The sequence below is a fragment of the Ambystoma mexicanum genome, chromosome 13, assembly GCF_040938575.1.
Source record: "Ambystoma mexicanum isolate Mex_15411 chromosome 13, UKY_AmexF1_1, whole genome shotgun sequence".
Taxonomy (NCBI): Eukaryota; Metazoa; Chordata; class Amphibia; order Caudata; family Ambystomatidae; genus Ambystoma; species Ambystoma mexicanum.
Genome location: NC_090938.1, coordinates 90039800 through 90063252, shown reverse-complemented (window position 1 = coordinate 90063252; position 23453 = coordinate 90039800). Strand labels below are relative to the sequence as shown.

Genomic DNA, 23453 nt, shown 5'->3' with positions numbered 1-23453 from the left:
CATTGAATGCAGCATTGGCTTTGTTAGAAAATGTTTTCTTTTTGTGTGTTTTAGGCTTAGGGATCCTTTCTTCCTGTTGTGTGCCATTGAAAGAAAAGTCCCACTGTCAACTTCACTTTGTGGTATTACCAGTGCTGGTGCATTTAGTAGCACTATTCTACATATGCCACCCCGTTGGGTGGAAGCTACATATATTCTCTTGTACCACAAGCCCAGTAATGGTCCATTAGTACAGCTGTGCCAACTTTCATACCTGGTAAATCCATAATGCATTTTCACCCTTCATTTTCACCAAGTTTTACTGAACCATTATTTCTAAAGCATAATGCTGGTGCTTGTAGTTTGTTTATGGGTAGTGGTCCTGCTTCCTCTTCCACTCATGTTAAACATTTAGCAGTTTCTTTCCATTCCTCACGGCACACTCTGTCTGCATTTCCTATCAGTTCTATTGGTGCAGTCCATATTGCCTCTACTTTCCATCCCATTATTCCATCAACCCATCCTCCTGAGGAATATACTTTCCCTTTTATTTGCAATTGTGGTCTGTCAGCACAATGAGGTATCAAATTAAACTGGGCATCTGTACAACTTAATATTTGGTGATCCACTACTTCAACATCTCTTCTTTTTGGACCTGTAGTATGTACTTGAGCACCTTACTTTTCATTCTTGTATTCTCCATCACATGTGCATCTTTTACATAGTTGTCTACGTATGGGAATTCTGATCCTGTGAGATACTTTATCATGGCCGATTGTCCCTGAAATTGTCCTCTGGTCTGGCATACTGGGAGATGCAAAAAGAAGTGTGCTCTGTACTCAGGTACTTCTTGAGGTATAAATACTCTGGAGGCTGTCATGCCATAGGGGATAAGTGAGCAAACAAAGCAGCTTTCCCTTCCTCTATCTCTTCCCACCTTCTCCATTGACCTATACCATGAGTTTTGTTCAATATTTATGGAATTATCAAAATACCTTCTCATGTAATTTTTATCATCTGCAATATTTCTCCTAGTCCTTCCTTACTGTCTCCACAACTGGGCGGAATAAAATGTCCTGCTCTAACTGGAAATCTACTTGTTTTTTTACTTCTTCACTAACATTATGCAAACATGACACATTTATGTTATCATAATCAGTTAAATGCAGTGTGAGATCAAATAAGAAATAAAAAACAACAAAAGATAACAACAAAAGATAAAGGAAAACAGAAGGACCGCAATAGCTATAATGTCTGACGTGTATAGATATGTTCTGCAGTGTATTGATCAGGGTATTATGAACATATCAGGAACGTACGAACATGAAAACATTTGTACAGTTTACTTAGTGTCGGGCAATAGTTGGTTATTATATTCCAATGGTGAGTGAGGCGAGCTGTATTTACCTTTTTCAAAACATTTTACAACCACATACAATGACAACAATAAAAGATTTGATTGATGATTTTCAAACCGCTTCCACTATTATGTGGTTCATTGAAAACTATAAAAATATAAAAAAGTGCTGATAAAAACATAACAATATAAAAAATGTGGAAGATAGAAATAGTCCCAATAAATATGTAAAGATAGAAAACTAGAAAGAAATAGTAAGTTGTAGATGTATGCTCTTGTGAAAAATAGTATAAAAAATAGTCCCAATAAAATGTAAAGATAGAAAAGTAGAAAAAAGTGTCCATTGTAAATGTATGCTCTTGTGAAAAATAGTATAAAAAATAGTCCCAATACAATGTAGAGATAGGAAAGTAGAAACAATTATCTGTTATAGATGATTGTTCTTGTGAAAAATAGTATACAAAAAATAGTCCCAATACAATGTAGAGATAGGGAAGTAGAAAAAATAGTCTGTTATAGATGATTGTTCTTGTGAAAAAAGTCCTCAGCATCAACAGAAATACTGTGCTGGTGATGTATTCAAAAAGTCCTCAGCATCAACTCTTTTCTTACTGTTTCAGTGATTGTTCATTGTCAGTGTTCCTCAAGTGGTGCAATGTGATTTATACCTTCTTAATTCTCAAGTTCCTTATTATTTTATCTTCTTTCTTAGCATGCACTTGAGCTCTTGTCCTGGGTCTGGTTTCGTTCACTTCTCCGTCGGGATCCTAGTAGTTGGGCAGGGAGGCGGCACTCTTGTATGTCTTATGTTGGCTATGTTGACCCACAGGAAAAAGTTGACAACTGCAGTAGTATTGAATTGTATTTCATATTTTTCTGTGCCTTTAGCGATACCTCTGCGCCTTTCCTTGCCTGTCAAGAAATGAAAGAGAGAGGTATTTAGTCATGGACATCAAATAGTCATGTAACTCATTTACAAACACAGTAGCAGTGCTTTGGGCATCTGCCTGTGCACAAATGGGCGAGGTAATGGGCACATGCATCCTGCAACCTGTCACCAACTCGTAAGGAGTCAGGTGACCGCCTGAGTCTTGCTGATTGCACAGGGCAAAAGGAGCCAGCAGAAGGCAATTCACCCAGTCCTTTTGCAGTGTGTCACACAATCTTGCTAATCATGCTAACCCGTGATGCCGAGAGTTTTGGGCGCTTTATAAATGTAAAATAAAAAAATAAATCTCCACGACCCTCCCTGAGCTTTTTTTACTATGTATACAGCAGTGTTACAAGAAGATTCTGATGGCACTATCACTCCTGGCTTCATGAGCACATTTATTGTTTCATAAATACCCTCATCTGCTTCTTTGTACATTGGATACTGTTTTACTCGAGGTAAAATTCCCCCTTTTTTAAATTTTATTTTTACTGCTCCAATTCCTTTTAGCAACCCCACATCATAAGGACTGGCCGTCCATAGTATGCCGGGTAGCCTTGCCAAATCTTCTTCCATAAATGATGGTACTTTTTTAGCTAGCATTATTTGTTGTGGCAACTCATCATCTGTCAACTGGCTCAGTCTGTGTGATGCGTCAAGTGCTATTACTGTGCACCATCTCACCCCTACCTCATCAGTGCTGTGTAAAATCACTTTATCCTCCCTCACTACAGGCATCTCTAGCTCAATTGTAACCAGTTCCCCTTCAGTTACATCTGTAGGTATCTGTGTTCTGAATAAAAAGTATGTGGGTCGTCTCAATAACTGTCCTTCAATGCGAGGAAGCCATGCTAACATCACTTGTACTCCATTGAAAAATACTTCAGGATCCACTGGTACTCCCCTCTGTTCTTTCTGACAATGAAAGGCTTGTATGCATCATTTTGCTGTCTGGAAATATATGTCTGGTGTAGAGCATATTATGCCATTCTCTGTGAATGATATTGCATATTGAGTTTGGCCATAAGATCTCTTACCATATGCCAACAGGTGTCCTCCTGGAATACAGGAATGGGATAGCTACCATGTGATCTCCTATTGTCACAATATTTTGTTGTCCCAGTGTCAACTAAGAAGGAAAGTGTCCGGTCTACTATAGATAACCCCACCCTCGGTTCCTGTTCAGAGTCTGTGGTTACTGATAGGATAGGGCACATCAAGCTTGTCTGTGGGCTGTCCTATTGGGGATACATGTTCAGTCCTGTCCCTGTAAAAAGGTTCCCCCCAATTACTGTCACCCATCCTATCCGTGGTGTCTGTGGCAGAATATTGGTAACCCACCGTGTCACTGCTTGCTGTGATTGCTCTGCAATCTGTGGTTGCTGTGTTAATGTCTGCTGTGGGTTGTGGCGCTATCTGTGGCGGTATCTGTGGCGTAGGGGTTGCTGCACCTGCCGTGCTCTTGTCTGATCTGGTGAAAAATTTGTGTAGTCATAATACTCTTAGTTTTGCTGTGGTGCACCATATGGTGCTGAAATGCCATCCCCCCTCTTGGTCCATACTGCATTGCACCTTGCTGCATTGCTCCTCTATTTCTACACACTCATGAAATGTGTCCTACTTTCCCACATGTCTAACATACTGCTCCGGTTTCCCCAGGTCCTCCGAAGCGGGGCTATCCCCCACCAAACAAAAATCCTCTACCTCTATGAAAAAATCCTCTTCCTACTCTGGGGTAAAAACGACTCTCCCCTCTACCTGCAAAATAACCACCCATGCCCTGCTATGGCATGGCATGTCCCTGTCCATGTTTCCCTTCTCCTGTATTTATCAATACTGCTCCTTCTATCTATCACCATTTCTGGATAATTTGTTCTGTACCAATTTTGCCTCTTCCTTTTGCCTTTCCTCTATTTTCTTTTGATCCTTCTCCTGCTTTAACCTACAGTGATGTACGATAGTTAATTGTAACCCTGACCATGGTCTCATTTCAATCCCCACAATCTTTTTTAACTGTCTCTGTACTTCTTCCGGTAGGCCCAGACATAAAATATGATAAAACATTGGTATATTTGTATCCCAATGGTCTTTAGTTTTCAAATGGCAACGTTCTTTAATGTCTTGAATATAGTCTGCAGAGTCCTTGGTAGGCCCCATCTTCCTAGTCATTATGGCACTCATGTCACATTGATCTGGAAATTGCACCCTCAATGCCTTCCACACATTAGCTCTACAATTATTAAATGGTGACCCGTTATATTTGGTGGTGTTATGTTCTGTCACTGCAAAATAGCCTTTGAAAAAGTATGGGGTAAGACTCCCTCTTTTTTGTTTTCGGGGGGCCTATCTCGTGAGGGACTAAATATGACACATATATAGGATGGACCTAGGCTACCCCTCCCTTTTCCACCTGTAGGTATGTGTGGTGCACCCAATTGAGAACAGATTTGTTAATAGGTCTGTGTTTTTCTAGCAGTACATTGACTCCTTTGTTCTACCACAAAAATGTTCAGTTTATTCATCTTTACACATGGTTTAAAAACTTTGGCCTATACAGGCTACAATTATCATAATTCCAACAATTTCACAGTTTATCAACACGTACCTATGTGCTCTATATTATCACTCATATAGAGCTCTTATAGGTTTAGTCCCATAATGCAATGTTTTGTGAGGTTAGTAGTTCGTGACTTAGTGTGTTGCTACCATTATAATACACTTTCATAATCAACACTATTGGTGTTTCCAGCTGGAGAAAATTGTATTTTAATTACAGTTCTTGTATTGGCAGTTCTCAAGCTTTCCTGAAGACTGGGTGTAGTGGACTGTCGGGGTCTACTACTAAAATAAAAAGTGGAATTTAAAAACATTCTTGGGGTGTCTGCCTTGTGTTTGACATATCAACACTGAAAAACATGGGTGCTGGCCATACCTCCACTCTCATTATTGGTGCATCAGGCAAGATTTCTTTCAAGGGCGTGTAGTGAATGCCACGCTGAGTTTCAAATTTGCAGGTGCTTGCTCTCTGCATAAATGAGAAAAAAGCCACAAACTTGTATATTTTGTAATGATGTCAGATTACTTGTTAGTTGTGCTCCCGTGCTCGAGCTACATACCTGTAGTAATCCAGGAATGTATTCTGATTATTTGGAAAGCAGTGGTGTCCTTTGTCTTCCGTGTGTTTTTCTACAACTGAAAGACATAGGCAACATTAAGCCCCTTTAGAAATGCTATTGGATGCTTTATGCTATTTTAAATGATAGTGGATGTCCATATCTCTTAATCTATGACAATTGCCATGAGTGCTCATTATTAGGTAATGTGTGAGTTGATGGTTAACAGTTAATGCGGATAAGGCTGGAGCTCTTGTGTTTTCCGCCTGGTTCTAGCTCGAGGTGCGTTGCTGAGCAATAGTACTCGGAACAAGTTCTGTAACAGCTGATCTTGGCTGGTTTCTGCATAATACACGGCCAGAAGCCTGATCGTACATTGTTACTTAAATAATGTATTTCACCTGCTCGTTTCCATACATCCTCTGCATGGTCACCCAATATGGATGCAAATAGGCTTTTCGTGTCACCTATAGCTAATGCTATCTCAGCTGTCTCTCGCTCTGGCTTGTAGATCCATCAAGCTATTTTTGTCTGTCTGATTCAGTGGGGTATAATGGCTAATCCCTTCTGGAGCAGTGAGAATTGTGTTACCCCTTTCTTGCACAAAGGTGATGCTGTGCAAGTTCTCCTTTTCAATGTCTCAGCTACACAGTGTCGCTGGCGTTCTGGTAAGCTTCTTAAAAAATACAGTGATTTATGGTCTTCATGTATGGGCAGTACCGATGTGAGGGCTGAATAGAGGCTTAAGTTTGGCCCCAGTAAATCTGCTATCTCTCCTGTGTCTGGTCCCGTGGTATCATTTGTTGGGCTTGCACTGCCTCTTCTCCCCCCTCTTCACCACCAATGTCTACTCAATCTGTCTGCCTGCCACTTTCTCCACTCTGGTCATCCTCAAGTCAAAACTCGCTCCCTTAACAGGCTCCATTACATATGTTCCACTCATTATCTCTGGCAACACATATCTGCCCCTGGTTTCTGGGGCTATTGTCCCATTCCCTTCTCACCACATCTCTGGCATCATATTTCTGCTCATCTTTTGGCTCATCTCCTTTCTCATTTTTTCAATTTCTTCCTTTTCTCTTGCCATTCTCCTGTTCTTCTCATTTAGCCTCTTCACATACTCATCCCTTTCTCCTACCTCCCTTTTCCTTCTTTGTCTTTCCTGTTCCTCTCTCTGCATCTTCTCAGCTGCCTCTCTCCGTTCCCTCTCTTTCTCCCTTGCATTTTGCTCTATCTCTTCCTGTGTCTCCCTCCTGACTTCCTCCCTGGCTGCTTCCTTCATTTCTTCATACTCTACTACCTTCACATAATTATTTTTGGTGCCTTTCCCATCAAGTTTCAACAATATTTTTCCTCCTACCCATTTCTCTCGTTTCATCATAGTCTCTCCACTATCCCCATTACCTGGGGGTACGCTTCTTGCCCTGTGACCATCTATCTGCATGCCTCTCACTCTCCAGAGCTTTTCCTTAGCTGCTCCTAGCTGCTTTTATAAGCTATGTAGCCCTCTATATTCTTCCTCATCCCTTAACTGTGTGTCTCCGAGCTGCCCCATGTTTCAAACTCCATTTGCACTAATTGCGCCTTTCTTTTTACCAATTTTACCCTTCTCCTACTATAATCACTTTCCTCATCAGGGGATTCATACCTGGGATTACTATACACTGCAGCTGCTGCTTGAACCGAGTATATTCCTGGGATGGTCGAGGCTGGTGTACTCTCCCCATACAGAGGCGGTACTGTGAATTGTGTGTGGATGCCTGCCTCAGCTGGTGATGGTGGAGCTGTTGGCTGTGTGTAAGCGCTTTCCTCAGGGGAAGGAGGCAGCGGCGCTGTGGGCTGCTCACGCTCCCCCTGACACATATTAAGCATTCATTCCTTCTTAGGCCCCTCTGTTTCTTCCTCAAAGGCCTCCCAGAGTTCCAATACAACTAGCCTGTTCTTGGCTTCATGCCTTGTGTCTGGTGTGTAAGTATGTGCACATGTGTTGGAGTACATTATTACAGTGTGTGCCCTCTTGTGGCCATGACAGGTACATCTTCCCAGCAGTCCCTTTCACCCACTCAGCATGATACTTAATGATTTTGACACCATATCTAGGGAATACATTGCATAGTTGAATTATTGGGGTATCTGACACGGTGACAACTTTTAAGCGGCGCGCAGCTTCTCACTTTTACCAGAATAAATAATGCAAAATAGTGGTCTGCTTACCAATAATTAGAACAGGAATAGATTTTGCAATTATCGCACACTTTTCCCCTTACTCACACCTCCTCCCAACTTCAAATGTACACCATCTATTAAATCCATTTTCATTGTCTAGGGCCACGCCCCCATATCCAAATCCCACTTCTGGGTTACAACAAAATCTGCTTGCAATCTAAATATTCATACTTTCCCCATCAACCTCTATCAAACAATACTATCTGCTACTCTCACAACACACAAAGAAAAGCCACCTCTACAGGACCTGTCTCACAACACACACAATGTCGGCAATCAACAATGTAATCAATAAAAACACAATACAATAAAATACAGCTGTCTTCCGGTTTCTTCCTTTTGCCCCGGGGTATCCTTATCTCTCTGTCTCTTTAACTGTACCCTCATAAGAAGGTTAGGCCCTTAGGGACCCTACTGCGCAGTCCTCCAAGACCGTGTCTAGTGCTATCCTTTATCACTTTTCACTGTTTCTTAAATACCATACAATACATTTCCCACCCTCCAATTGTTACCATGCCCCTGGCACACTCACTTTTCCACGGACTTTCAGGTTTGTGGGTCCTGGGGTACCCTCAGTTTGCCAGCTCCTCCTGTTGCTTCCAGCGGGCAATGGGAGACCAGGCAGGGTTCCAATTCTAAGCCGGCCTTTGCTATCCATCCTGTTAAGTTGTGCACAACCAAAAAATAAATCTGCTCTCCTGACCGATACGCTGTCCAAAAAGGAGGGTGGTAGTGCACCCCAACATCCACAGCCCCAACCATTCCCTGCTGCCAGATGAAAATAGAGGTCAAAGCCAAATAGCCCTCTAACTGGTATTTTTTTTAAAAAGAGACAACACATAGCGATTGTGGTATGCCAAAATAAGGTACCCCAGCTTTATTGCAATAGAGACTGGGGGAAAATGCAACATTGAAAGTCAAGCTCTCACTCAAGGATTCTCCACAACTCAACAGGAAACACCATGTTTTATAGGCAATATGATGTCACAGTTATGAAAACCTATCAAACCTGGTCAATGGCTCCCGCTACTAAGCTTGAACTCGTGTTAGATCACCTACCGCACACACACATTCAGAATTAAATTAATTAGGATTTTGTTTTCTGTTCGCTCCGTTCTTTGTCTAGTTTCACGCGGCCCGGAAACACTGCCTTTTTGCCGGATCCAGTGAGCACAATCTATGGCACAATCATTAATATATGCCACAATTTTGAGAGACCTCCGAACTACATAACCAGGTAGGCTCTCATTCATTCATATGCAAAATAGTGTTTACATCAGTTTCATTAAACGATTGCGATACTTGACGGATGTTTACTTTGGCGTTACAGCTCCACCTAGAAACTACTAAGCGTCTCATACCATCAGCTGTCGGGCTAAAAAGACTGATATTCAACATCTGTAAAATCTGAAGGTATGCTAATTGGCACCTTTTCCCTTTGTGTACAGCCACTTTGTGCACAGTGATTACACGATCGGTCACTTATAAAACCATTGTCTTTCTCTTTCCCTTTTCTTTCCCTTCCCTCCCTACCCCTTCTCTCCTGCTCCTTCCCTTCCTTCTCTCCTACTCTCCCTTTTTCTCTTTTGATAAATTATGACAGTCCCGGCCTGTTGGGCCAATGTGTCATAACTAAATGACTGAATTAAGTGACTTAACCATGTGGCTGAATTACAGAGACAATTAATCTCGCTCATAAATCATTGACGGATAAAATAATGAAAAATTATAATAAAATGGTGAGCACTGGTATTTGTTTATAGGAGGGTAGAACTCCAGTATTTTGTGGGTGATGAAATGAAAGATACACATTGAGGTGTCAGGTCGGCTAAACATATATGTTTTGGTTCTATTATAGATCCGTTGGGAGACAAGTCAATATTATCGCAACACATCATCATAATCCGCTATACCTTTGGGCTATTGTGTCCTGAATAAAGCCTTACATGTATGACAAATCGTTTTCCAAATAACCGTCCGTCTAAACGTGTGTTCAAGAATAAGGCTGGAAACAGAAAAACTCCTGTCGACACAATAATTATGGGGGCTTGCTCAAAATGAAACATGAATTGCATTGATAATGTCACCCATAGGCTACTAACACCACCTTAGCTGTTTGTAGACATTCTTTCGTTATAAGTGCTTAGTAAAAAAGAAATTACTGGCATATCATTGTGTTTTTTGATAAACTGTGTTGTATGTTGTTATGATTTGCAAATGTGACCAATGTGTCAAAACTTTTAGGAGATGTTACATAATAAAATTCTATATATTTTTATAAATCCGACCTTTCCATCTTTTTATACATGTTGAAAAAGATGTCCACCTAAACTCACCCATAGCGTGGCGTAGTCTCCAACCTTTAGTGCTACACTGATAGGTAGCTCATTGTGGAACCCTTTTTCATGCTCCCTCTACTAAGCTACATATATCATTCTATATGTCCACACTAGTGATTGGACACCCTTATCTAAGATCCCACCCATAAGCCATCCCATAAAGAATGTGCTACGCATCATACTTGAATATTTTTGGTAGGCCCCAAATTACTTCTGCGGTGAAAAAAGGCATGTGCTAATTGGTTAACAGGCGGTCACACTGTCTATGAATTGGCTGCATGTTTACATGTTTATGTAGATAGGAGGAGAGGACAAGCATATCGCCTTGTTTTTAAATAAATTAAATAGCCCATGCCATCTCCTGCCATGTTGTAGCCGAGTCTCAAGGACCTATTCTCGCAACAGTAACCGCTATCCTGTTCTTGACAAATTTATGAATAACTATTTGTGAGTCATGCTACTTCCACCCTGTTAAGATTTCAGCACGGCAATTAGTTGTCTTTTTAGTCGCATCACGTTCCTCTGTCATGCCTAGCCGATCGCAGAGGCATTAATCTGCCAAAAGCGTATGACTTCCTGTGATGTTCAGTATGTCCCCTAGACTAGAAACAGTCTGCCGAGTTATCGCAACCTAATTTACCTTGACAGCTGGATACACATAATGGAGTCTTTGTTCCCCCATGTAACCCTCCCCTACGAAGCCTTGGGCTTTGAAATTCCTTTGAGGAAGCTACCATCTAGCTCGCCGCAGCATTTTCCCTGATTTAAATGTATTTGTTCAAGTGTGCTCAACTGGGGCTTTTTCCTAAAGCTGCAGGGCTCAATTTCTGCTATTTAAAAAGGCAGATGCTTGTCACATTTTATTCCACTTTAGGACACATTTGCCCTGCATTTATTTTGCTCTCTACCGAGTCCTGGAGCATGCCTGGCACATGATACCTCTACCTATGGGTAAGCTGCAACCTCACCCTACCTATAGCCAAGCTGCCCTACTTGTGTAGTGAGCCCCTATCCTGGGTACATGCCTCCCTGTCACCTAGTGCATGCTATTTAAAAACGCATTAATTGTGCAAGCTAATGCCTTATCTGTCCCCTACTTGTGTAGCGAAACTAACTATTCTTTGTGCGAGCTGCATTTCCAGGAGAATTTAAAGTACAATTTCAAATGTGTCCTTTCTGATTTTATAATTTCGTTTCTTCTGAGAAAGTCATGGGGGCACATGCTCTCTAGTTAACATTTGCCCGACTACAGCAGGCTCAACAGCATGAATGGCGCTCTGCGGTATGGATCGCTATTCATGCTATAACATAAAATATGGCAGACGACACATATTGCTGCACTGCCAGATTTGGCACGAGTAACAGCAATTGCTCACCATATGAAATCAGGGCCTCATCCTGGCACACACTAAAAGGCTGCTTCTGTGGCATAGGTTTTCTACACAAATGTAAGCATAATATTATACACTATCCGAAACCTGACTTTCAGTGAATAAGAACTTTAATCCTGGCGGTCCTCCAAACAGTTGCTTGCTCATTTTTGTGCAAACTGCCCATAAAATACCAAAAGGGCAATTACCATTGACCCAACCAAGAGAAGCGGCTATCTGGCTATTATAGGGTGGCAGGTAGCCCCAGTGCAGTTAATTCCTGATGTTTCAGCTAATTTCAAGTGTTTCTGGTGTGGAGTATCTACTAATAATTATACTGCATTAGCTACTTCGTGACTGAATGCTAAATGGCTGTTGTGCTGCTTGTACATGCTGCATGATTTTCGACTGGTCTTCTGCATTTCACGCTTATGCTGGGGTACATGCAGAGGAATTGCAAAGGAAAACTCTTGTTTGCACCTGTGGACATTCACTCTCCTTGTATCTCAGACCTGAGGCACAGCTTTATGATATAATTTCCTCATAAGACAGATGAGCAAGCTGGCACAGGACTAGGTCTTTTCTACAACTCAAGATAGATCTGTGTTTTCATTCAGTATCGTAGCCTGCTGGAAAGTGAACATCTAAAGTGTCAAATGTTCATCTCCCATTTGTTTTCCATAGGGCCAATTTTTAGCAATGGAGAACGTTGGAAGGAGATGCGACGTTTTGCACTCATGACCCTACGGAATTTCGGAATGGGCAAGAGAAGCATTGAAGAGCGTGTCCAGGAGGAAGCGTACCATCTCATCGATGCGCTTAAAAAAACTAAAGGTTAAGATTTCTAGAGCAAAGTTGCCCGAATCCTCGCTGGTCAACACATTTTCACTGATATCAAATGCACACATTTGAACTCTGTGAACTAGTATCTCAGACTGCATAGTTAATTGTGAAATGTTTGGTGTTTATTTGTTATATGGCTCTTTGTATCTTTCATTTACATTACATTTAAATTCCTTTGAACTATGGGATTTAATTCCATGATATCTGCCAACTATAGCTCTTAAAATAATATTGCAAGTGTCAAACAGCTCTTGTAAGATTAGCAGAAAAAGGGTTCCAGTTGACGAGGATTGTAGGTAGTGCAGGTCTGCATTACAGGAGCTTAATGCCAGCACACAACATGAAGGAGCAAGGGCACCACGTGCAGGAAGACACAGAGCAGGGAAAATCATGGTGTGGTGGTTGGAGAAATGAAGACCATGCAATGGAAGTGAGTGTCCTGGATTATTAAACAGAGTTTAGTTAGATGACCCAAGGGCTGAGGGCGGCGTTAGGAGAAGGGAGTGTGGGGACAAGGGGACAAAGGGGTGGGTGCAGGGACCAGACCCCAAATAAAAACAAGTAGAACAGCCATGTCAGAGACAGAGACACCATCTGTTTGCTGTGTGGCATTGTTATGCTGGCATTCTAACATCCTGAGAGAGCTTGGACTGTCTACAGCATTTTCTAATCAATAATGGTTGATTGAGGGATTTGATCAGCAAGGAAGTTGATCAATGAGACCCTGAATCCAGCAGCTTTGGTTTGGCTTTCAGTTTTGGTGTAATATTGAAGTATGGTCAGAAAATACACAGCAAGATATCCTTACTACTAGTTTGCACTTATGTTGCAAGTGTGTTCATTAGATTACATTTTCTCTGGATGAAGAAATCAACCATTCCCTTTGAGAGATAGCATGTTTTACCTATTGCTTATTTTTAGGAGAGATCTGAGGTTTATTGTGCAAATTAGCCGCTGGGGAGAGGTGCTAACCAATCAGGAGGCCAGGACACATGAGTGAATCCATGTTCCCACTCACATTCCTTCCTGTCCTTTGCTGCTTCTAAGCCAGGTCTTCCATTTTTTAAACTGGCCATTCCCCAAGGCCTCTCCACTCCCTCCCCATTAGTCCCCCAACTCCCACCCACTGAGCTCTGCAACCCTCACATACCCCAAAATAACTTGGTTGCCTCCTAAACTCAGACTGTCTTCACAACATGTCCCTTTGGCATCTCCACCATGGCCACCATTGAAATAGAAAACGGACGTACTCTCTTTACTAGTTATCATGGTGGACATCTTTGTTGTTTTTTTAAGGAAAATGTGCACGTGCAATATGTGTGGGACCCATTTCTCTAGCAGAAAAAGTACTCAAATACAATTAGCATTCCAAAGGAGCCCTTGGGTATTATTGGTGATAACACCATGTTCGGGGACTGACACGGGTGGTAACATCCCACTTCCTTCACTGAGGGCCTCGCTTACCCCATGTCTGCTTTAGGCTTAGTGTAAGGGACTAAAGGGGCTCATGTCAGCGCACGACCATGGGGGTTATTTATAAAATACAAACTCTTCACTGATCTAAGTTACCATTGAATGAGTCACAGGATAAAGGGCTAATCAAAGGCAGTAGCAAATTGCAGTACCTAAGTGCTGGTGGAACTACAAACATAGTATAAATGTTAAATGTAAGAAAAAAATAATGAAGATTAACCGATTTTTGGATTCGGTTTTTCAAGGTACAGAAAAACATGGTTTTCAGGATATATATTTCAAAATTGTCCACTTCGATTTTTGAGATTAATAACACACACGTCATATGAAAACAATGGGAGTGCTTGAGCCTGGTACAGCATTCATAGACATTCAAAGAAAAATCTTTATTTAAGAGACAGTGGGCCTCATTACAGGTTGGGCGGTCCGGAAATAACAGTGGCGGTAAACCCGCCGCCACTGTTAATTCCAGACCGCCTGATCCTGAGTCCTGCAGGCGAGAGGTGGTGTTCCGGCCAGGTCTGACCTGGCGGGTTTACCACCGCTCGCCTGCAGGTGGACGAGGAAACACCGGCACCATCATGAGATGGTGCCGGTGTTTCCATGATCCCCATTCCCATTGAGTCCTATAGGACTCAATGGGAATGGGGATTTACACCATTCCAACTCTGGAATTCCCGGGACATCAGGGTTGTAATGCCCCGGTAATTCCGGGAGTCACAGAGGCGGAATGGTAATACAAGTCTGCGGTAACCAGGCGGCTTTACCGCCTCGGTTACCGCCGAACTCGTAATGAGGCCCAGTTTATTTGGAACAGTTCAGTGCAACACAACCCGTGACATTCGGTTAAAAGTCTTGAGGTCAAGTGAAAGTAGGGTTCTGGTTGTCACAACAAAACCCTCGAAATTAAGTATTTGACAAACGTTTTGCCAGATAAGTATTGGGTAGTTCAAAAGGATATGACTTCAAAGAAAGTAGATACAATCAATCGCTTGAAGTTATGTTTCTTTTGTTTGTGAAATTGTAGGTCAATTAGAAATAATATTATAATATGAAAGGCATTCATATAGAGGTTTTTGATGATGGGAAACTACTTTGTCATCTTGAAAGACACGGAACATCCTGACAGACTACAATACATCTACGGTGGCTGTCATAAAGGTATAAGTACAGAGCATGATTCTCATATGTCATGAAATACACAAAATGAATTCTTCACTCTGTCAGTTATTCTCACATTGTGTCATTGTGGATGTCTTAAGTGATGTCATCTGTGAAATCAGTGTGGTGCAGAACTGAATCAAGATGATGCATTTGTGAGCCTCTACCAAATCCATGAAGTGTTATTGTCACATTATGTTCCAGGTTTTGTTGTTACAAGTTGTTTCACTGAACTTTGAGGGTTTATTGACCTTTCAACTTAAATGTCTCCTAAGTAAAGATTTTCTTCTGAGGATGTATAAAAGGTACCTATTTATGTAGCTAGGTATTTTTGCCTAAGAACTTGAAATGTGGTAATAATAAATTGAATTATGTGTTAGAAATCTAATAAAACAAATATTGAAAAAGCTAACAATCATGCTGATGTTAGATCTTAAGCCGAGCTAACTTAATAACTATGATCCTTGAAATCTCAACAAAATTATATGCTCTGAAAAATCATAAGAGAACTTACTGTATGTTCAAAGACATAGAGACACATCATTGATGTTCTTATGATAGTCTACTGGAGGCTAGTGATTTGCCATAGATGTTGCTTGCTTGCATGTAAGGCAAAATGTCTGCATTATGATTGGACCAACAATGTATAATTTTTAATAATAATATTTTGAGCTACTGACCTTTCTTGTGTTACATTTTAGTTTTCATTATTCCAGCATGTGTACGTATATGCATGCCAGTGTAGATCAGTAGAGAGATACTCAATTTGAAGAAATGTAGCCAACCTATTAACCAGTAATGCTTTGTTTTTCTTTTATTGAGCAGCGTTGCCTTTTGACCCAGCCATCCAAATAAGTAATTCTGTTTCCAATGTCATCTGTTCGGTCATTTTTGGAAAACGATTTGAGTATCAAGATAAGGAGTTTGTGGAATTACTTCACAGGATCCATGCTACATCGTTGATAACAAGTTCTTTAGGTGGCCAGGTAAATTATTGTATCTATTAAGTGCCAACATTTTATTTAATTTTAATTATCTGAAGAGCATGCAACCATCGCCATGATGGTATAAAAGTCCTGGGAAAATGAAGGCACAAGTCAAAGAGTCCTTTGATTTTTTGATTGTTACACAGTGTCTGTCAGGAGGACAAGGTGGTCAAAGAGACTGCCAATCGGTAGCAGAATTTAGCAAAATCTTCAAGAGCGATGTCAGACAATTCTCCAGAGTGATCTTCCATGTACAAGAGATTGTTGCAAGAATTGTTATTTTCAACAAGAAGGCCCTGATGGAGGAATATTGCTGAAGCTTGACCACCAGGAAGTGAGGGGGCGCACTTGGTGGAAGTCGTGGTGTGCCATACAGATGTGTTTGATTTGAAAGTTTTGATGCTTCGACAATTTTATATCAATATGTTCTCCAACTGTTCTCTAGAAGACTTTCCACCTGATTCCCTTCTGTTAACCTCATGCTCTGAAATGCCCTCATAGTGGTCTCAGGGTCTGATTCTGATGTAAGGCTTTGCGCTAAACTTCTGATGGTTTTTGTTTTAAAGACACTTTGATAAGAATAAACACACTACTGCTTAAATTGAGCAGATGCTGGACCACATAATTTCATACCTTTTGCTGGAAATGGATTAGGATTAAGTGAGCCAAGACAGGTATGAAGTTTGAGATTAGGTAATTGAATAATACAATTTAACTTTAGAATGGGTCAGAGACAACACGCAGCTGTGATTGTTTTGCAGCATTTGTTATGGGATCAACCACCATACAGAACTTCTAAACCTCAGCCCACGGCCCACTATCTTAAAAAACAATGTAAATTACACTCTAAATCAGCATCCCCTGTAACAATTGATGTACAAATGCACTCAAATGGCCATTTACAAAATGATTTAAATTGCCGCACTGAGTAGGTACTGTGGGAGTTTATGCCTGGGTCTTCACCATAAGTGAGTGTTAAGTTCCTGATGTTAGAATGGAGTGGACTTGTTGAGGTTAGATATGAATTGACAGGAACATTCAGGTTTTTAACTGACTGTGCGGTGGCAGGGCATGCATAGGTAGGGGAAGGCCTGGTGGTGGCTTTCCAGAGCCTATGTTTTAGCTGGGACTAGGGCCTAATCTTTGCAGCAGACAGTTTAGCCAGTGGGCTTCCATCGAGGCACAAGTTATGGGAAAGCAGTAATAAGGCTCATTGCTTGTGTGCTGGAATCTCTGTCGAGATATACCAGTGTATGTGTGTCCAATATTTATGTGCAGAAAGTTAATCTGGAGGAACAGATAAGAGCAACAACCTGTCAGAAGCAGGTGTGTAAATGGATGGTTACAAGAGCAAGCCCCTGTTTTCTGGGCCCTTTGTCAGGACAAGGTTTCTGGAGTTAGGGGAAAAATGCCCGCTTGTGAGCTTGAAATTGACAACTGACTAGATGGAGATTGATCTATTAGAAACACATCCATAGAATGGGCCGCAGCTGCATAAACCACCCACAGTTCTTTTTCAATGCACTGGTTTGTGCAAAAGCCACTGGCACTCAGCATAATTGTAGCACTGGACTACCATTGTTGTGAAGGAAAGCAGTTTGTGCTAGAGTTATTCCATTAGTTGGAACATCTTGAAAGATCTAAGTCATGTCAAGGCTGGAGCCTGCACTGTGAATTCCAGACTATGCACTGATCTGAAGATGACAGTAGTTAATGTAAAACACTGACAGAGAGGGATACTATTGCTAGTAGCAGTGTCAGTTCCCGTACGACTAAATGAAACCTGAGATTTTGGATAAAGTAGGACCAATCTCATGGAGGCTTGCCTTCACTGTAAGTGCAGCAGTTTAGGTGATAGCTCCATTTTGGGAAGCTTCCGATTATAAGCTTTGAATTGCAGTAATTGTCGGTAGTAGCGATTTTTCACATAGCGTGCCAAACTTTGTGGAGTAGTTACTTGGAAACATGCTGAGGTTCGAATGCAAGGTGAGCTTTCAAAATGACTCAAATTAAATGTAAGAAGAGCCCAGTGTAGGATGACCCTATCATCAGAAGTGGTGAGTGGAAGAGTTACACCCGTAAGGAATTTTGGCAAAGTTTCTGGAGAAGGAGAATCTTGTCCACAAGAGTTCTGGTTTAATGTGCTGATGACCTGTCCAAAGAAATAGGTGACATTCCAGTCCACATTGGGACCGAGAATAGGCTGGTCTATTTATAGAGTCTCTTATTTAATTTAGGGCATTTGAGAGCTCTGATTGCTGGACGAAAACTCAACCAGTCAGCTGGTAAGGGTGGTAATGAGACGTGAACGATCCAAGAGTGACAAGATTGAGTGGTTTCTGACAAAGGTCGTGTCACCTGGAGACCAAAGTATACCTACTGAACTTACATGATAATCTTCTTTTACTGCAGAACTTTTACCAGCAGGGGACTCTGGTTGACAATCATGACACTAGGTGGAAAATTAGAGAAGAGATTCTAGATTGGGTTGGATTCATGATGACAGGGGGCCCTTCCAAACTCGGGTGAATTAACTCTAGGATTTCTGTGTTGCCTTCAAACATGACAAGTGGACCACTTCCAGGGTTCATTTGGTTTGATGAAGGTTGCCTGGTGGCAACACACCATTTGGCATGGGATGCCTGGCTGGTCCAGGGTTTTAGTGATGTGGAAACATTGGAGCCCCACTGCTTGTGTTATAAGCAGCTAATCAAGCACAAGGAAACGGATCCTTACAAAAGTGTTTTATTCAGGGCCCCCAGATAACACATATAGTCCACTTGTTTACAAATGAATGCAAACTCTTGAATTGGTTTAAGTGTCCCAGAAATTGACAAATGAGTGGTCAATTTGGCACATGCAAAAAAAAGGGAAGGCACCAGATGTGGACCATTTGCTAGGTGATCATTGTTTAACTTCTTCAGCTATTTGGGCCCGGTCCTTGTGCTGTTATTTTTATTTGATTTTGATTTCCGGAGTAATCCTTTGTGGCACTTCATGAAGGGGTACAGGATAGGGTGAGTTTTGGAAGGTGTGTGAAGGTAGCAGGTACATTCCCAAATGGGATACATGTGTGGCAGGGCCTTGTACTGCCCATTTCCCTTTTAATATATTTATCAATGATGTTGTGATGAGGTTTTTGTAACCAGTGCTGACGCCCTTAATAAGGGCTCCTGGAATTTTACAGTCCTTCCCCATGTTTACAACTCTGACCTAAGTACTAGGAAGGACAATGGCATAATGAACCTCCTGGCAGCATTTCAATCATATTATTGGGCCATGAGCCTTTCAATTACTGGAAGCAAGAACAATTGGATAGCTGGACTTCAGGATGGCTCTTGGTTGATCATGTCTTCCTCTGAAGAGAGAGGGTTGTAGAGGTTACTGATGTTGACTACCTGTGGGCATGATTTTACAAGTCAGGGTATTGGTGCACCCAGATTTCTCAAAGTACCATGCAACTGATACAAGATGCAGCTAGAAGGAGAAGATTCTACAAGAACATTGATGTAATTCACCTCCCCCTATCTGTGCACCAGGCAATGATGTTAGAATGTGCCATGAATGGAACTGAGGTTTGGGGTTGCTTCAATCTAGGCCAGATACAGGTGGCAAAAAATATTTATTATAAATCTCTTTTATCCCTTTCTAATTTTAATTGTTCTTTTATGACATGCTTAATACCAGTAAGGGGTTTCTAAGCACAGGATCGGGATTCAAACTTGTGTTCTGCTGCTTTGTGTTGCTTCCAAGACAAATGTTTTGACCATGAGCTATCCTTCATCTCCAGGTTTGCACCCAATATGCGACGAAGAGAGGTGCTGAGGTTTAACAGTGTTATCAGCCGAGCTGTGGCTTAGGTTTTGGGGCAAGGACAACCAATCAATAGATATTGACAACCTTATTCAGATAGGGGTTTTGTCTTGATCTGAGCTGATGTGCTGGCTGTCTTATGTCAGGGGCTTATTGGTCAAGTTAGGTCTGCGCGATCTGTGGGATTGCCTAGATTATACAAAGCACAGAATTGTAGGGATATTGTAGGGACATTTGAATAGGTCATTCCAAATGATTTACACGTGTTGTAATCTTGTAACTCCAGAGTGATGCTTTGTTATTCTTTGATATCTACTGTGATGATCGAGTTGTATTAGGACTAGATTGTCAGTCCAGAGAAGAGGACCCTCTACCTTGGACTGAGGTTGGAGATCCTGCCCTTTTAGTTGCTCACGGGTCATTGCAAGGGATGGGGGGGGGGTTGATCTGGCTTCTAGTTGCGATGAAGCCTCTGAGGAAAAAAATATCCACTCCTCTGCCATAATCACAAGCACTTGAGGCGCAGATGGATCATGTCCATCTTCACTGAATACGGGATAAGAAATGCGATTAATTTTATCTTCGAAAATTAGGTGTGGGGTGGCAGGAATTCCAGTAGATCGTGAGCCTTGCCCAGCTCTTACTTACTTGGTTTCTATGCATATATAACTACTTCCTGCCTGCCTTTAGGCTATTGATTTGATCAATATAGACAAAATGCAGCTGGTAAGTCTTTATTCATTTGGGATGTTTTATGGTGTATGGTGTGCTTTTTTTCTATTTTTGTCTAATTAAGCATGTGACTTTGTTGTAAAGTGCTTTGGTATGCAACACATGTTGTTGCTGTTGCAAATTAATACATGAAAACTATTTTCAATTCCAAGTAGTTCATATCTATACCTCAGTTTATTGAACACATTTCTTTGAATTCTAAGATTACATTGGGGGTGTTTTATGATGTATAATATGCTCATATTGAGTTTTACCTAATAAAACCTGTGATATTTTTGTAAAGGCTTTTGCTATAAAATAAATGTTGCTGCTGTTGGAAATGTTGTGTATTGTAAAGTGGTCTAATATAACGCTCTTCTGCAAATGATGCTGGGCTCGCTGCGTATGGCCCGGTAAGAAAGGAGAGGAGGATGTGTTAGTCAGATAGCGGGAGGCAGATGCAGAAACCTTTGGTGTTGATGGATGCAGTTTGGAAGTATAAGTAAAATTGGTTATTTATAATGTGCTTAATACCCAGAAGTTTCTAAGCACAAACCCGGGGATTGAACCTTTGTTGCTCCGCATCATCTTGCTTCCAAAGTGAGCGTGTTCCCCCTGAACTATCCTCCCAAGACAGTGCACATTACCTGCGTGTCAATATTAAAAGTTGTTTGTGGTTGGTATCGACTGATCAAGTTAGCCACGTGGGCATCCCCGGGTTGTTGAGTGTAAAAAAGCATGGTTGCTGATAGAAGATGGATATGGCCTGAATCTGTTAAATACGCTAGACCTAGGATGTCATCTGTAGGCGTGTGGGCAGTGTAAGGATGCAAGTTTTAGCAGTGCAGAGTTAGTTGAGAGATGGGGGGTGGAGAGTGGGGGGTGATTGTGTTGTCATTTCCTTGCTCCTGATTGTAGATTTCACTGAGATTAAAGGTGCAGACCAGTGCCATGCAGACGATGCTCCATGAGTTATCTTCTTTTCCCAAAGATTGTAGTGCCAAGAGTTTCAAAAAATGCTAGTAATAAATTAGCAAAAAAGTTTCTGCTATGCAGCATTTTAGTAGGTTGCTGTTATTTTTCATTTCTTTCAAAGTGGTTGGTTTAAAAAAAGTCTTGAGCTGTTTCCTGAAAGTCCGGTCGTTCTCCACCAGCCAGAGAGGTCTGTGTAGGGTGTTCCACAGTTTGTGGTCACACCTATAAAAGGGAATCCTCTTTCCCGTTTCTTGTAGCAATAGTGCAGCACTGCTGGAACTAAGTGTTCTGGAAATGAAAAGATCAAATGTGTTTACCCTTACAGGCAGCTCACATCTGTAACTCACTGTATTAACATCAGTCCTTTGAATTATGTAGAAGATTGTATATGTATGAATGCATTATTTAACCACTGCTGGGTGTGCCATGAATATAGATATGTCTCCTTTTAGAAACGTTTAAGATGTAGCTAGTCTTCCTTCAATTCCTCTTATCATGAACCAAACTTACATTCTGCTTTTTCTCCAATTCTTAATAGCTTTACAGCATGTACACAGGCATCATGAACTATTTGCCGGGATCACATAGGACAATGTACAAAGTGATGACTGATCTGGAAACGTTTGTCAAAAAAAGAGTGAAAATCAATCAAGAGACTCTTGATCTCGATTCTCCCCGGGACTTTATTGACTGCTTCCTTATTAAGATGGAGAAGGTAAGCATGATGTTGACTCTGGTGGTGTGTTATGTGGGCATGTAAGACTAAAGAGGGAGCATGTCACCCTATTTATCCATTCTCCCCATCACAGGTGAGTAATGTATATTAGCAAATAGGAGTCATTATGATGTCCTGGCCAATCAAAATGTTCGAAATGATGCAGTCAAAAACTACTTATATTGACTACAGTCCAGGCAATCTCACTCCAAAATGTGGCAAGAGAAACAATAAAAAAATATTTCTCTGCATACAAAAAAAAAATGCAATTTCTCTGCAAGATTCCTTTCAACAAGAGACTCCAACCTTATTTAACACACCAAAGTGAAACCTAAACATGAACCAGAGCTTTGAATTTTGAGAAGAAAGACTGTTCCTTTAACTTTAACTGAGGAACTTCATCGGAGCAAGTGCTCACCTGCACTGCTGGAGCAGTGCCTCATCAGAGGAAGCACTCGTGTGTTTTCAGGTAAGTCCAGGCATTATTGCATGCTACCTTGTGCAATCATTTGCTATCCAGAGAAGCCGTGGTCCCTTCTCCCACCACCCGACATAATTTGAAAGAATACAAAATACTATTGCCCTTCATGGAGAAATCTGAGTATTTCATTACTTTTCGCTGCATTTCGCACCTTCTCCATTGCCAGCCACGAGGAGGAACAGAGGTTAAGATGGCCGCCACTGGATTTGCCGGCCTTCACCCTCCATCAGCAACTCGGAGCCTGAGTCTGAATGCTGATTGGCTGTTCCAGCTTCTTTACCAATCCTGCATCCCCGGCAGGCGATCGCCTGCCCACTCCCAAAGGCACACTCCCAAGGCTCCTGTCCCGAGCCTTAGATACTGAGGAACCTCGTCAGAGCAGGAGCTCACCTGCACTGCTGGAGCAGTGCCTCATCAGAGGAAGCACTCGTGTGCTTTCAGGTAAGCCCAGGCATTATTGCAGACTACCTTGTGCAATTATTTGCTATCCAGAGAAGCCGTGTTCCCTTCTCCCACTGCCCCACATAATTCGAAAGAATACGAAATAATATTGCCCTGAACAGAGAAATCAGAGTATTTCATTACTTTTCGCCTCCATTTCGCACCTCCTCTATTGCCAGCCACGATGAGTAACAGAGATTAAGATGGCTGCCACTGGATTTGCCTGGCCTTCACCCTCCATCAGCAACTAGGAGCCTGAGGCTGAATGCGGATTGGCTGTTCCAGCTTCTTTAGCCAATCCTGCATCGCCGGCAGGCAAGTGCCGGCCCACTCCCAAAGGCACACAACCCAAGGCTCCTGTCCCAAGCCTGTCTGAACCGGGAGGGCTGTAGGTCTGCCTAAGTTTACTCCCCGCTGCCCCTGTTCGTTCTTTACTTGCAACTGAATTGACCACAACCCGCTCAACCTCGTATGCTCCGAACCACACATGCGGTAAGACTTTGATCATCTGCTATGAAGACCATTGTGCTACAATTCTA

The 23453-nt window shown here is 41.7% G+C and overlaps 1 protein-coding gene across 1 annotated transcript in view; it reads left to right on the top strand.

Annotated features, from left to right (window-relative positions):
* LOC138520922 (cytochrome P450 2A13-like) overlaps window positions 1–23453 on the top strand; it is a 75758-nt gene that overhangs the window by 7881 nt on the left and 44424 nt on the right. The window contains exons 3-5 of the mRNA XM_069633350.1: window positions 12000–12149; window positions 15618–15778; window positions 21816–21992. Of these exons, the coding sequence (XP_069489451.1) occupies window positions 12000–12149; window positions 15618–15778; window positions 21816–21992 (488 nt within the window). The remainder of the gene's footprint in view (window positions 1–11999; window positions 12150–15617; window positions 15779–21815; window positions 21993–23453) is intronic.